The sequence below is a fragment of the Euwallacea similis genome, chromosome 14 (genome assembly GCF_039881205.1).
Source record: "Euwallacea similis isolate ESF13 chromosome 14, ESF131.1, whole genome shotgun sequence".
NCBI lineage: Eukaryota > Metazoa > Arthropoda > Insecta > Coleoptera > Curculionidae > Euwallacea > Euwallacea similis.
The window spans coordinates 2,457,630-2,470,986 of record NC_089622.1 but is presented as its reverse complement, the minus strand read 5'-3'; the positions used below and the strand labels follow the sequence as shown (position 1 = coordinate 2,470,986).

At 35.6% G+C, this 13,357-nt stretch overlaps 1 protein-coding gene across 1 annotated transcript; it reads right to left on the bottom strand.

The window, feature by feature from the left end:
* Positions 1–27: 27 nt before the first annotated feature.
* On the bottom strand, positions 28–9,986 carry LOC136413361 (uncharacterized). The gene is made up of 5 exons (XM_066396876.1): positions 9,601–9,986; positions 2,172–2,425; positions 1,157–1,328; positions 824–1,105; positions 28–730 (listed from the first exon to the last, which is right to left on the bottom strand). Exons 1-5 carry the CDS (start codon positions 9,668–9,670, stop codon positions 210–212), a joined length of 1,299 nt encoding a protein of 432 aa, XP_066252973.1. The 5' UTR covers positions 9,671–9,986; the 3' UTR covers positions 28–209.
* Positions 9,987–13,357: the final 3,371 nt, after the last annotated feature.

The following is a 13,357-nucleotide window of genomic DNA, read 5'->3' as shown; positions in this document are numbered from 1 at the left end:
TTGGTGCAATGAGTACTCAAAAACCACAATTTAAAAACTTCCTTTTTATTATAAAACTCATTATTTTGTCGAGATAAATAAAAACGATTTACAAAATTAGTATTATAAATATTATAATACCCGTGAGGTCCTCACACTCTAAAATTAATATAGTTGATCAGTCGTAATATCACACAATGTTAATAAAGCTAAACCACTCCTTTTTTCACTTAAGAGTCCGTGTCTTGCTCTTGACTAGTGTTGTGACCACTATCACTACTATTATTAATTTCGACAGTCGTTTCCACCACAACCGAACCTGGCAGAACACTTAGATCACTACTACTTTGGTTCAAATCATCATCACCCTTTTCCTCAGTACTACTGGACGGACCTGCATTGGCTTCCTCCTCAGAAATCGACGTATACCGACCCTCTTCTCTAGGAAACAATGTGGTATACGAGGGAGGCAAGTCTTCCAAGTCCTCATATTGAGGAGGCATGGGGTTGGGCGCACCTCCAGGATCGCAATTCATAATCAAAACTGTAGTGGGTGTTCTGAGAGGTGGCGGGTCTCCTTCGGGTTTGGGTCTCTTGCAACAGCACTCCCACAAGCCGCAGAAAAAAAGAACGGTTCCACAGATGAGGAGGCCCATCATCAAGTAACCCCACGGGCCGTATTTGTTCAGCATGGCTGAGATTGATTCGGTAGCACTATGAGTCTCATTGACTACCTCTGGTTTTTTGGTTACTGCGAGAAAAATTTAAAAAAATGTCAATACTTTACGGTTATATGTAAAAAAACAAACAATTTGGAAGGCACTTTGCAAGGCTACTATCTTACCGTTTTTCGTGACCAGCTGCCATTCAAACCACTCCACTGGTATATCACTGCTATTCCCCTTAACTGGCAAATCCTCAGGCCTGTACTTCTTCACCCACCCCACTACCAGGTTCTCCCATATGTTTCTAGCAGTGTTACAGAGTTTAGGATCTTCGTCGTTGTTAGTGGAGCTCTTGGGGCAGTTTTGCACCCCATCGCAGACCAGATGGTCCGAAACACATAGCATAGGGATGCGTCCGATTCGCATGCAAGTGTGTTGAAAGGGATCCTTGCAGAAGGGTCCTAAATAAAGCTGTGTGCAATCGGGATTTCTTGAAGACTTTTGAGCTTTACCTGAGCCTACGGCTGTTAAGATTATGGTTTTTTGGTATATAGTGGTTGTGAGGTTTTCTGGAGGAGACCAAAGGATGTTGAATTCAGCGGTGAGTAGGTCTACATCGGGCATTTTCTCTCCTGAGCAGGGGTCGCCTTTCCAAAAGGGCGCTTTGGTATTGTCAGGGAGGTACTAAAGATGAAAATTTCTTGCATAAAATAAAATGCTAGTAGGCAAATGGCAAGTTCAGCTAGTGATTATGTATTTTTTGGTTATTTTCCTAGACGTCTGATAAGTAGTTTCTGTCTAGAAAACAGTAGGATGTTATTGGGTTTTGTGTACTCGTTAAACAAGGGATAAAACATTAGGAAAATTTCGTTTTAAATGTATTATTCCCAGACAAATTAAACAAGTAAAGGAATTTTTCGAAAAATTATTATTTAGGTCTCTTCAAAACTTTTCAGGATTGTCTTCATGCCAAACTTAAACTTCTTGATTGTTCACGCACATTCCTGTCTTTGGTACCTGTTGACGTTGGTGTCTTATGTAGATTTACACCGGTCACGTAATTCTGATTTCATCGATCTACTATGTATGTTCCGTATAAAAATTCCGAGCAGAATCGCACCTATTGAATTGCGAATTACGTATTTGTGTTAATGGTCCTTGAAAAGATTTGTTTCGAGATGTTCGTTTCAGAGAATCGTTAATGAACTTTGTTCCCCATCAGCCGATTTTACTTTGTCATTAAAGTACGTATAGTTATTAGATGCAGAAAAACACCAATCACCTAAACAGAAAGTCAATTAGTCGTCCAAGAAGCACCTTTGAAAACGTTTTTCGGTTTGTGGTTTGCTATTGTACGTTCGAGATGCAGAATTCTGCAAAATTAAATTACGAAAATTCGCAGGAACTTGAAATTTCATGCGAACACATTTGTCTTCGGCAAGAGCCATGGGTACTACCTTGAAGAATATCTTCACATTTTCGGTTTTACCGATTTCCGAAATACAAGCACACATACATGCCACTTACAATATTCATAACGCAACTGGGCCTCTTCTCTTTTTCACCCTTCTCGGTTTCGTTATTTTGGACCTGATCCATCACTTCCAGAAACTGAAGATTGACTACATGGGACTTGGGTGCGGTCACTTTGAGGCGACACAAGGACAAAGGTTTAATGGTGCTATTTGGATCTAGTACTACAGTTTGGGAAGCTGCACCTCCTTGTGATTGGAGAGCTATGTCTTCTACGGGGCTGCAAATACTTATAGGTTGGGAGAGTTCTGAAAGGAAGAGAAAAGATCGGCATTAACACAAGGAATCAAAGTACTGCTTTCTGCCAAAAGGCGCTTTCTTTCATAGTGTGTAACCATTCGTACCACCAATGTTTTGTTTTACGAAAAGAAGTAGGTACTAACCTCCTTGGTATTGTAAATAATGATATGAGTAAAATTTCTTCCCTTCTTGGAAGTAAGAAATGCTGGGCTCTTTCCACAAATAAGAGAAGAAAGTATTTTCTTAGCAGAGAATTATATTCTTTTCCCTTAGGAGGTTACATTAAGAGATCATCCCGCAAGGTGAAGACACATTTCTTATGTTTTCTTTATAGCAAAATCCCTGATCAAACAGGGAAGTATCCTTTAGTCAAATTTTATTATTGCAATGTAAATATGTAGAGATAAATATTGTTGTGTTGTACTTTTAAAATTTTCCAGTGATATTCTGATGAAGTGACTTGGGTATGTTATGCCACCGGTGACCTACAAGCCTAAATTATTGTTGTTATAAAAGTAAATGCATATATTTGTTTAAGTTAGGTACTAAAAATTGAAGCAAACATGTGATATTTTGGTGAAAAACTGGGCCATTCTTACATACTCATAGCAATCGCCTCACACCTACTAGGTACTGGTTTTGTAGACCTAATATCGTAGCGATTGTGGTAGATTATTGAAACCACAACCACGTCTCTATGAATATTAATATCGCATTTTATCAATAGCGTAATCGACCATAATTCGCTACTTTCTAAATTTTCACATCTACTCTCCAGGCACGCAATCGTGGTTAAATTCTATATTTAGCAGTCGACTCGTTAATTTTGTTCGAAAACGGAGAAGTTGATGAGTTCTTCATTAACTGGGACGCCATTCGGTTATATTTAGATCTTAACGGTTTTACGTGGGTATGTACGTATTTCTTTGATTTCCCCGCAGATGCAGACCAACTTTTTTTTTTAATAGAAATTTACCTATTTATTAAAAAATAAAAAATTCTGAAAATGGGGTTTTATTATTGCTATTAAATTGGAAATTCAGTACTCCAGGGGCGCCAGAAGCCCAAGCGGACTACAACTCATTGTATCATTCGAGGCATTCAGGTAACGTGAGTCGGTCTAGCTCTGCAGCGTTTGAAGCTCGAATTCGGTGACTGCTTTTTGTGTGACAAAATTTGAATTGACAAGCAATTTTATCAAGTGAAAATTACACTTTACTCCTTTAGGTCAACACGAGAATGAGATGCAAGTGTTGCTGTGAAGGAAACCATCCTGCATGCGCCCATCTGTACATTTTCACGCCCATACATTATGGTCCGAAATAACCATACATGAGACAACTTTTCTGAACAATGGGCATTGCCCTCCAAACCTTGACCAGTCCTCATATAAATCATAAAACCACTGACCATACAAATCTGTAGATCACATCTTACAAACGCACTTTACGCAACTGCATGTTTTTTTCAAAGCACCATACAAATGGAATTGTGGACCGTTATTTTTAGCATTTCGATCCTCAGATTGTGTGTTTATGGTCAACTGGGTCGGCAGACTGAAACCACACTATAGCAAAAACCAAATGCGCTTATTACAGTACTCTGGACTAAAAATAGCCGTTCGTCAGGTGAAGAACCGCTGAAGATGAAGACTTGTTTGACAAGAGAAGAGACCATTCACGACGAAGATGCTGCTGGTACGCTTTTACCAGCAAAACAATAAAGAAATTTATGAAGGTCTTATTGAACCTCGAAAGTCATCTGCTTCACCTAATTCAATTTGCGACCGTACACGATGTCCAAGTTGTAAACGTTATCAAAGATAGTTTCAACATCGAAAAGGTGATACTTTTCTGGGGGTCAAGTCTCCTTTCTTACCCCAAACTGTTTTGGATGGCAAACCTGCTGTGTCTTCAAATGCGATCCTCATACGCCACTCTTTCCTGACATATCTTTTAAGTCACAAATTGGACCAAATTTCGTGCATACACACTGAAATTCATTGGCGCAATGCGACTATTTTTTTGCCAGGCAAAGTTTTGTATCTTTCCTAAACGATCTTTAAGCAAAATTCTCATCAGAATTTGAATCATTCATACTAAAATACATTGGTGTAGCGGAGCCATTTTTCCGTTAGAAATTTTCAAAAATTTCCATTTTTAATGACGTTTTCTAATTACGTAAAACATCTTACCATCACACATGCCCCTGTTTCTTCATATATTAAGTTGCAAATTTAATTCATTATATGTAATACTTAGGGGATGATTCAGGCCGAAATCCATTGGTGTTGTAAAGCTATTTTTTGTCCTTCAAAATTTTCCAAAATCAGACTGTGGTTAAGGATGTTCTTCAAATGGTTTACATCACACTACATAGTACCTTTAAAATTACCACTTACACGTCACAGTTCCTTGACCAATTAAGTTACAAATATAATCACTTACATGTCATATTTATGGAATTATCCACCCTGAAATTGAGTGGCGCAGCAAGGATGTACAGGGTGTTTCATAAACATACCGACAAACTTTCAGAGGAGGTGGAGCTCATAAAACCAAATATTTAGAACGAACAAAGTTAGGACCGAGAACGCTTCGTTTCCAAGATACAGAGTGTTTAATACATTTTTTTAAAAATATTTTTTAAATATTTCAAAAACGGTTCGGGATACAGACATAAAATTCAGGACACGCCATGGCGGAATAAACGTGCATGTCCTGAAGAAGGCAGAATATTTCCACCTATACCAGTGGCGTCCTTATGCCCATTCAATGGGACGTTTTTGATGGAAAAAAAATGGTACGCCACCGACTCTTTTTAATACGATTTTTTTTTCTTAATATTCCATCAATTCCTAATAAAAAAGGCCTCTTAGTGTTTTGTTGCTCAAATAGCTGTTTTCAAAATAAAAAATAATTTCTCATTCATGGGCTTACCAAAACTCCAGTATAGGTTTCCAAGTGCGATTTATTCTAAGCTCCACATCCCCCGAAAATGTATGGGTATGTTTATGAAACACCTTGTATACTCCCTAAATATATATGGGTACGCCACTGTTTTTTACAAATTAATTTAACCAATTATATGTCATACCTAGGGTACCGTCCACACACAGAAAACCAGTGGTACAAGATGACTACTTTGTCGAATAGATTTATTCAAAATTTACTTTTCTTGAACGATATATTGTCAAATCAGACCTTTATACACAGTGGCGTTTACTGGCAGATGCAGTTCGCCAAATCTGTTATACTTTATAAGATTACATGCATACTGAAATTCATTGGCGCAGCAGCGCGATTTTCCCATGGGAATTTCACAATTTTTTTTATTAATGGCTTTTTATAGTTTTTCGAAAAAGCCATCAATTAGAAAACGGCCACAGATGTCATGATAGATACTACAATTATCTCGAAACCTGAGCTGTATAATGCTAGCTTGCAGAAATCGGAAATCTCAGCTTCTATATCTCGGTAACGAAGCGTTTGTTAACATTTACAATCAGTACGCCCTGTGTATCTACGAGCAAGGAAATTCTTTATTAATTTTATTATCACCATTGCCATAAAATACTCTTATCAATACACTATAATAAGTATGATAGAAATAAAACAAGGCTGGCTTTATTATGTTTTATTATCGTTTTTATATCGTAAAAGTAATGAGATTTTTGTACTAGCTAAGGCTGTATTTCTTTCAAATGAAACTACATTAAAAAGCGTACGTAATAAATAATGATGGACAATTTTGTTAATTATATCAGGCAAGTGGTAATGGCAAAGTTGCACAATAGAAATTATTTTTAATAATTACTTTTTTTGCATGAAACGATGCTAGGATGAGCAACGAAATCGTAAACTTGTTCAATTATTCATGAACTTTTAACTCTTGCTTAAAGAACCTGTATATAACTTCTATATAGTATAGTCCACGTGTAGCTTAGAAACTGGATTATAGTCGTACCTTTTTCATATGATTTTAATAAACCAGTAAAAAGACGTAACGCTAACAAGATTGAGTCGCAGGTACAACGTTTTATCTACTATTCTAGTGACTATTCAGTAGGGTATAGTTGTTTTGAAACGCTTGCCACCTATATGACTAAATTTGAATGGAACTTTTATTGATTTAAATGTTAACGATGTTGATCTTAATATGGAATGTATATATTTGGTGACAACCTACGCCGAAAGCAATAATTTACCTGCGCCATGATCCTAGTTTATTACTCAACGTGCACTTACTTAATTACAATTAAACGTTAAATGATTTGCCCTTTGAACTGCGGATTCCATTTAAGATATTGCAGTGGCTTTAGATTTTAAGTTGGTTAGCAAATCTTGACGATATTGTCCGCCAAATTATCATTAAGTAGAAACATGAACAATGTTTTAACTGGTACCTGGCCATGAAATCTAAATTAACTTTACGAATGGAAAAATTGCGTAACAATCCGAAAAACCTTGAACAGCTTCTATACCAATAAAAGTTATACTCGGTACCACCGGTAACATATACGAGTACATACACGCAGCACTGTATCTAATATTTACAAGAACCAGTAGCAATAACAAACCTAGTGAAACCTTCGATTCTTAGCAAAATTTAAGTTTGTTTACGTAAAAGAAAAGTGAAAACTTTCTTAACATGTAAGCAATTTAATTATACCCTATACAACCATTGGCGTGGCGTTGGTACTACCGTAGAAGGATTAGAGTTCAATTAAATTTCGTCAAGGCGCCAGAGCATTACGCTGTAAAACGGTTTTAATGTCTTCCTAGTTTAGCAATGAGAAGGGAGAAAGAAAGAGTACTTTAACGTTAACGTTATAAATCGTATAAGAATGGAAATTGTTGTTTTATTGCTACTCGAGATTGCAAGTTTCTCCTGTAAGCAATTAAAAATCTGTATAATCTAAATCCGGCAATCTGAACATTCGATGATTTGATTCGGTGATTTAGAAGTTCGGTAACGTTGTGTAGAGTTTCATCGGATCTTATGAGCCCTACAACTACGGATGCAAAAGTTCACCTTTATGGGTTTACGAGATTCGAACATTTCTCCGCGTCTTCGAGATTCGGAAGTACCTATTTCTTTACTACTGATACTGAAAATCTGGGGGAAATTGTCATGTCTGAAATAAGTTCTGCCCAGATACTTTTAGATGCACTTTTAACATAAAATTAAAGTTCTTGGAACCCCGTGGATAAGTACCACTAATCATGAATAACACCGTTGTTCCTCTATTGTCCATTAAAAGCCTGAAAGGTTTAATGGTATAATGAATAGATACAGTTCTAATTTTAATTTTGTATCCAACTTGTAGATATCATTAGAACCTCATTAATGCAAATTTATACGCAAATGACACATAACACAACATCTTTTTCAAGGAAGTCTGGGTCCGACTGAATAACACGTTCTATTGATGGAGCTGGGAAAATGTCATTGGTTTATGGTTGTTCATGCTAACATGAGGATCTTTCATTCTAATAATTATAATTCCAGTCATCCTTTATTGGGTGAATTTAAGTACCCAGTCCAGTTACAGCTTCAACCTTCCTGAATATGGAAATGGAATTTTTGTCTTCTTCTTAATATGTATATGCTTCAACTTCATGCAATCAAGGACTAGAAAACTCGTAACTCGTATTGAATGCATGAGTCTTAACCGAAGTTTTCTCGAGAGCGTGCTTGTATTTTCCTCTAAATATTCTGAAAATTTCACATGTTTTTGGTTAAGAACCAGTAACATGCGGAGCAGGAATGAAAAATACTAACCACGAGGCGCAAAATATGCTTTAATGCGAGCTACATACCGGATGTTTTCAAAAATGTGGGTAATATCCTAGCAATGAAAAGTTCTTGTGAAAAAATCGTACTTATGCTTATAAATCGTTTTCCAAAATCTTACACTTACGGAAATACAACTCTTCAAAATTTAATAGCGAAAATGGTCTTTTTTAAATAAATTTTCTTCCAGTTAATGAAATTGGATGAATTTACTTCAAAGTAATAAATTTATTTTTAACAATTTTAATGCAAAAATGTTGTTTATTTTAGTATCTAGGTGATAGAGTAAAAAATACATGCAAAATTCCATTACTTTTGTAAAATACGCCCTTTCACAAAATGGTGTTTTTCTGGAAAACGGTTCGGTTTACGTACATCAGCCAAGAGTGCCTGTTTTTTCTTAGACACGCCGCAAATCTAGTAAACTACATAACAGTTAAAAACACAAGACTAAAAGTTTAGGGATAAAGAAGTTAAAGGTAGCCTCCCCTTCGCCTCGTTGAAGATATGACGAAAGAAGTGTTTATCTTGGTATAATATGCAAGTAACCCGAAATTCATTAAATTTCATCAACTGGAAGAAAAGCTATTTAGAAAATGCTAGTTTCGCTATCAAATTTTGAAGAGCTGTATTTCCATAAGGGTAAATTTTTGGAAAACAATTTATAAGCATAAGTAAAATCTTTTGAAAAGAATTTTTCATTTCCGGGATATTGCTTGCACTTTTGGAAACAACCTGTATATTTTAAGTTTGGTACGAAACCAGAGGCCTGCAAATCTAAGATAGAAGGTGCTGGACTATGAGTTTAAACTATGTCGAAGTGTGAGCTCAATTTCACAAAAATTTGCTTATAATGAGTGTTTGACGCTTAATTAACTTAGATTTCGTAGAAAATGACTAATGAGCTTACTACCTACGTCCAACCCTCTGGAGAAACAATTTTCAAGTTCATTATAAATATGCAGGAGACCTGCAACAGATATCTGGCATAAAATTATATTTCATGTTATACACAAATTGAGGTGCTTCAGACCTCAATGTAGACCAATTTTGTTTCAATGAATGAAGCAAAGTACTCATCAACATCACATACTAACATGGAAAATTATCTTCTGCTTTAATACTAGTATTTTCCTCCTATTTCCGCTTACCATATTATTAAATGTTGGCTTAATACTCTGATAATTAACTCAAATATCATGCATATTTACTGAACGATTAGGGAACAAACCATCAATGAAAATTATACAATGTAGCCTGATAAAACCAGCGGAAAATGTTGATTTGTTTAATGAATGACACCATAGATCTGGTGATTTTACGCCGATTTTCGTAATTGCTGGTACTCTTCGTACGTCACTAACACCACTTCCAGGTAAGTACTTACGCGATGGAGTAGCGCCAGCTTGAGCGATCCTAGTCACCATCAAGGCACAAATTACCACTAGTCGTACCATGCTTCAACTTACACAAAACACCACGTGAATATAACAAAAAAGAAGTTTTTGTCCGCAAAATAAAAACGGAGCAGTTCAGCTCACTGAGCCCTTGAATCTGAGCTCGTCCCTGTGTTTCCTTATAACCTCCCCTACCGTGGGGGGTGGCAAAAATCCATGAAAGACGCACAACATATTGAAGTAAAAATCAGCACAAATGGCACTCGTTCGCAGTGATTCTGAAACGGACTACAGCGTGGTACTGCCGCAGTTAATCACCTGTTGGCCTGACCGGCTCCAGAGCGTACCATGAAGTCGTACTACGCGATCTCACATTCGTTGAAATGGGTAGGGTTCTATGTAGATGCAAAATACAGTGTAGAGTACTGGGTGGTCAAAAGTTTTTTTGGTGGTACCACCGATGGGTTCGTTTGCCTAGATTTGTCGGGCGTTAGAGGGAGAATTGAGTGCATTTGCAACAATATGTGCAGTGCGATTTTGTAAGAAATCACACTGAACATCAGTCACAATAAATAAAATAAAATTGTAACGTAAAAAAAATAAGAAAAGAAAAAAAGAGTGCATTTCTTCATTTATTTGCAGTCCCATGGACCATTTTCACTAAAAAATGTCACTTTAATAAATTATTTTAGCTATCCCCGAAAGGTTCCATTCCATTCCAGCTTTGGAAAATCAGTGTCGTACTAAACAGACTTCTAAATCGTGGTGTAACTTAGCAAAAATCTTTTATTAAAAATCAGTTGTAATCGCTCCTGAAAATTATTGTAGTTTAACTTATTCATGCATTTTTGATATATTTTTTTATTTCAGGTGGAAAATCTGCCGAAAAATATAATAAAAAAATGCAAATGAAGCAGGAATGATGGTGAAGAATGAAGATGTAGCGATTTCAGATTTAAAAAAAGTAAGAAACATTGAATAAATGAAACCACAAGTTTCTTCCAATTTCTCTTTAATAATGCATTTCTTCTTTGCATTTTTTAAAAGCGCCTATGCATTTCAATTATTTGTTTTTAACGGAAAACAAGTGTGATCATTTAACTCCATAGACCTTGGCTATTAGTGCCATGTTAACCAATAATAGCAACGTCATCACTATATTTAAAATCAAGGTATTAACAACGTTAATCTGTGACCGTTTTTTAACCGCAATAAGACATCTGTGATGGACATTGAACGATCTTTTACAGCAACAATATTTGATGAGATATCAAACTTCTTTGGGTTAAGATCATTCATCTGAACGAAGCACTAAAGAAAGATAACTACGAAAAAGAAGAAAGTAAGCATGAAAGAAATTGAAAAGTTCACGGTCGGAAAAGTAAACGGTCAAGTGACCGTTTAAATTGATTTTTTAGCAGGAACCTTGTTGCACATATCAAACAATAATTTTAATAACAATCTACCTTAAAAATCGTGCGAGAATGTAGGCCAATGTTATTAACAATAGCAGGAACTGATATGTGCTTTTTCCTCTACTATTCATATAACCCAACAACTGAGATTATTAGTGTGAAATTTTTGCTAGCTCTTGATATGACTGCTTATATCTCAATCATCTAAAACTACGTGACTTCCTAAGCGTAATAACTATTGGAAAGAGTTGAAAATAACCTATAACGAATCAATGCATTAATTAAGAAATAACAAAATGCGTGAACGTAATGGCTACTTATGGTTGGTGAGGTCATTTTGACCACCACTCCCTGTAGCACTATTGAACCCAAATTGGGGCATACGTTCAAATGCTCCAGTCACAACAGCATCGAAAATATGGTACCGCTGCTTCCTATAGTGATGGTGCTTCATTTTTGCCAGCAGATTATTCCGTTGAGTTTTGCATTTGCTCGTATCATTATCATCCATACAGACCATCGTTAACATAAATTTTTAAATAATATCTAATTTGCTAGTGTAAGAACGTCAGATGTGATAACAAGGTCCAAGGTTATCTGCATGGATTTTGTTATTCCTATAAATCGTAGTTTTGTAGAAATTTTGGTGACACTGAAGTCTTACTGTTATGGTTAAAAATAAAGAACTTTTCTCCAATGTAACATGTATAAATAATATCCTGTCTACTCGGCACATCAAAAGAAACATTGATATTAAATTTAGGTACATATACTTGGCTATAATATTGAGTATAATATAGGATATTGTAAGCTTAAGCAACTTCCCTAGGGGTGCCCATTAGGTTTTCCAATTCCTAATTGGAACCATAAAAGTGATGACTTCATGATTCCCACTGTATTAGTGGTACAAAGTACGTGGTGCAGAGGTGACTCGTCACACGTGTACCTATGACCTGTTTCTACCAGTTTTCAAAATCGTAATCACATTACTACGAATCAGTGAACGTTACTAAATAGTACCTATGTATTCATTAACAATATCCTTTTAGCATATATTGATACCTGGTACTTGTTTGACCGGTTTCTCTATAATAACGTAAATTCATCTTAATAAAAAGTACAGGAACTTTCGGTCACATGATAAATGATGTGGTCAAGGTACGTTTTCACAGCAAGAAAGCAGCCAATAAGGGTTTGCCTTTAGGTGGGTGTGTTGTTTACCATTCATTCTTGTTTGAGCAACTATGGTGAACAATCATCGTATTTCACGCGAAAGTTGTTTTATTTGCCATTTCGATGTATATTATGTCTATTTATTTTGTTATTAAAGGCTAAATTTAAAAATTACATACGTTATTTGTTCACACAAACAGATTTTTCTAATCTCGGCGGGTTGTTTTCCTGCAGAATGGAATAAGGAAAGACAACCTTGAGTGTTATACCATAATAAAATACTATAGTTCATTCCGAATCCTTCGTAAATCTATTTCAGTATTATTATCAAAAATTGTAAAATTTGCATCTGGCCTCGTATTAAAAATATTGAGTAATTATTTTTCTATGTTTAGAAGGGCACATCTCTATTTTTGTCACACTTTGCAATTTCTTAGTTTAGTTACTATGATCAAAATTAATTTAATTACAGCAGTCTCCTACATCATGCTTTTAGAGACATATTCGTATTTACTACTAATCTGCCAATCACAAAGAATAATTATTCCTTTGCACTTTCTTATCGATCTCTATTGGTTTCCAAGTAAATATATTCAAGATGTTATGGTCAATTATTAGCCTTTTGTACAGAATTTTATTAAGACGAAAAGGTATGCGTTTTCTTAAGAAATATAAAGGAAAAATATGAAATAAATTTAATAATGACATTCTTCCTATTTCTCAGGTGATTATCATTATGAGTCATTATCAGGCCATTATGAGTTCAATGTGATTTTAGACTTCCTGAGTAATTTTCAGTCACCATGCAGTCAAGATTGGCATCATTTATTGAGGTTTAATTTAATAAACACGCGTGTGGTAACTTAAGAGTGTTGAAATACTTTTATAACCCCGTGTAAAGAATAACCCTGAGCCTCCGTTCTTGTAAGGTTAACATTCGGATCAAAATGAGCGCAGGGTTAAAGAGCGAAAAAAACTTAAATCCAATCATATGAGTTTGTTTTTCTTTGACTGTAAGGATATTGCATTGTCACTGACTGAAAAATGATATCGAAAAACGCTGGATTTCCGTATACTTTCATTTTTTACGGGTTGTGCAGGCAACAATAAGGACAGCTGTATTTAGTAACATCTATAACCTGTATCAAATTTGGAGCTT

What these genes read in the sequence shown, in the direction of transcription:
- LOC136413361 (XM_066396876.1), bottom strand. Translation starts at nt 9,670, where the DNA reads ATGGTACGACTAGTGGTAATTTGTGCCTTGATGGTGACTAGGATCGCT. An exon ending in AGCTGGCGCTACTCCATCGC is followed by an intron (nt 2,426 to 9,600) that starts GTAAGTACTTAC and finishes TCTTCCTTTCAG; the next exon opens with AACTCTCCCAACCTATAAGT. An exon ending in CCAGTTGCGTTATGAATATT is followed by an intron (nt 1,329 to 2,171) that starts GTAAGTGGCATG and finishes TTTCATCTTTAG; the next exon opens with TACCTCCCTGACAATACCAA.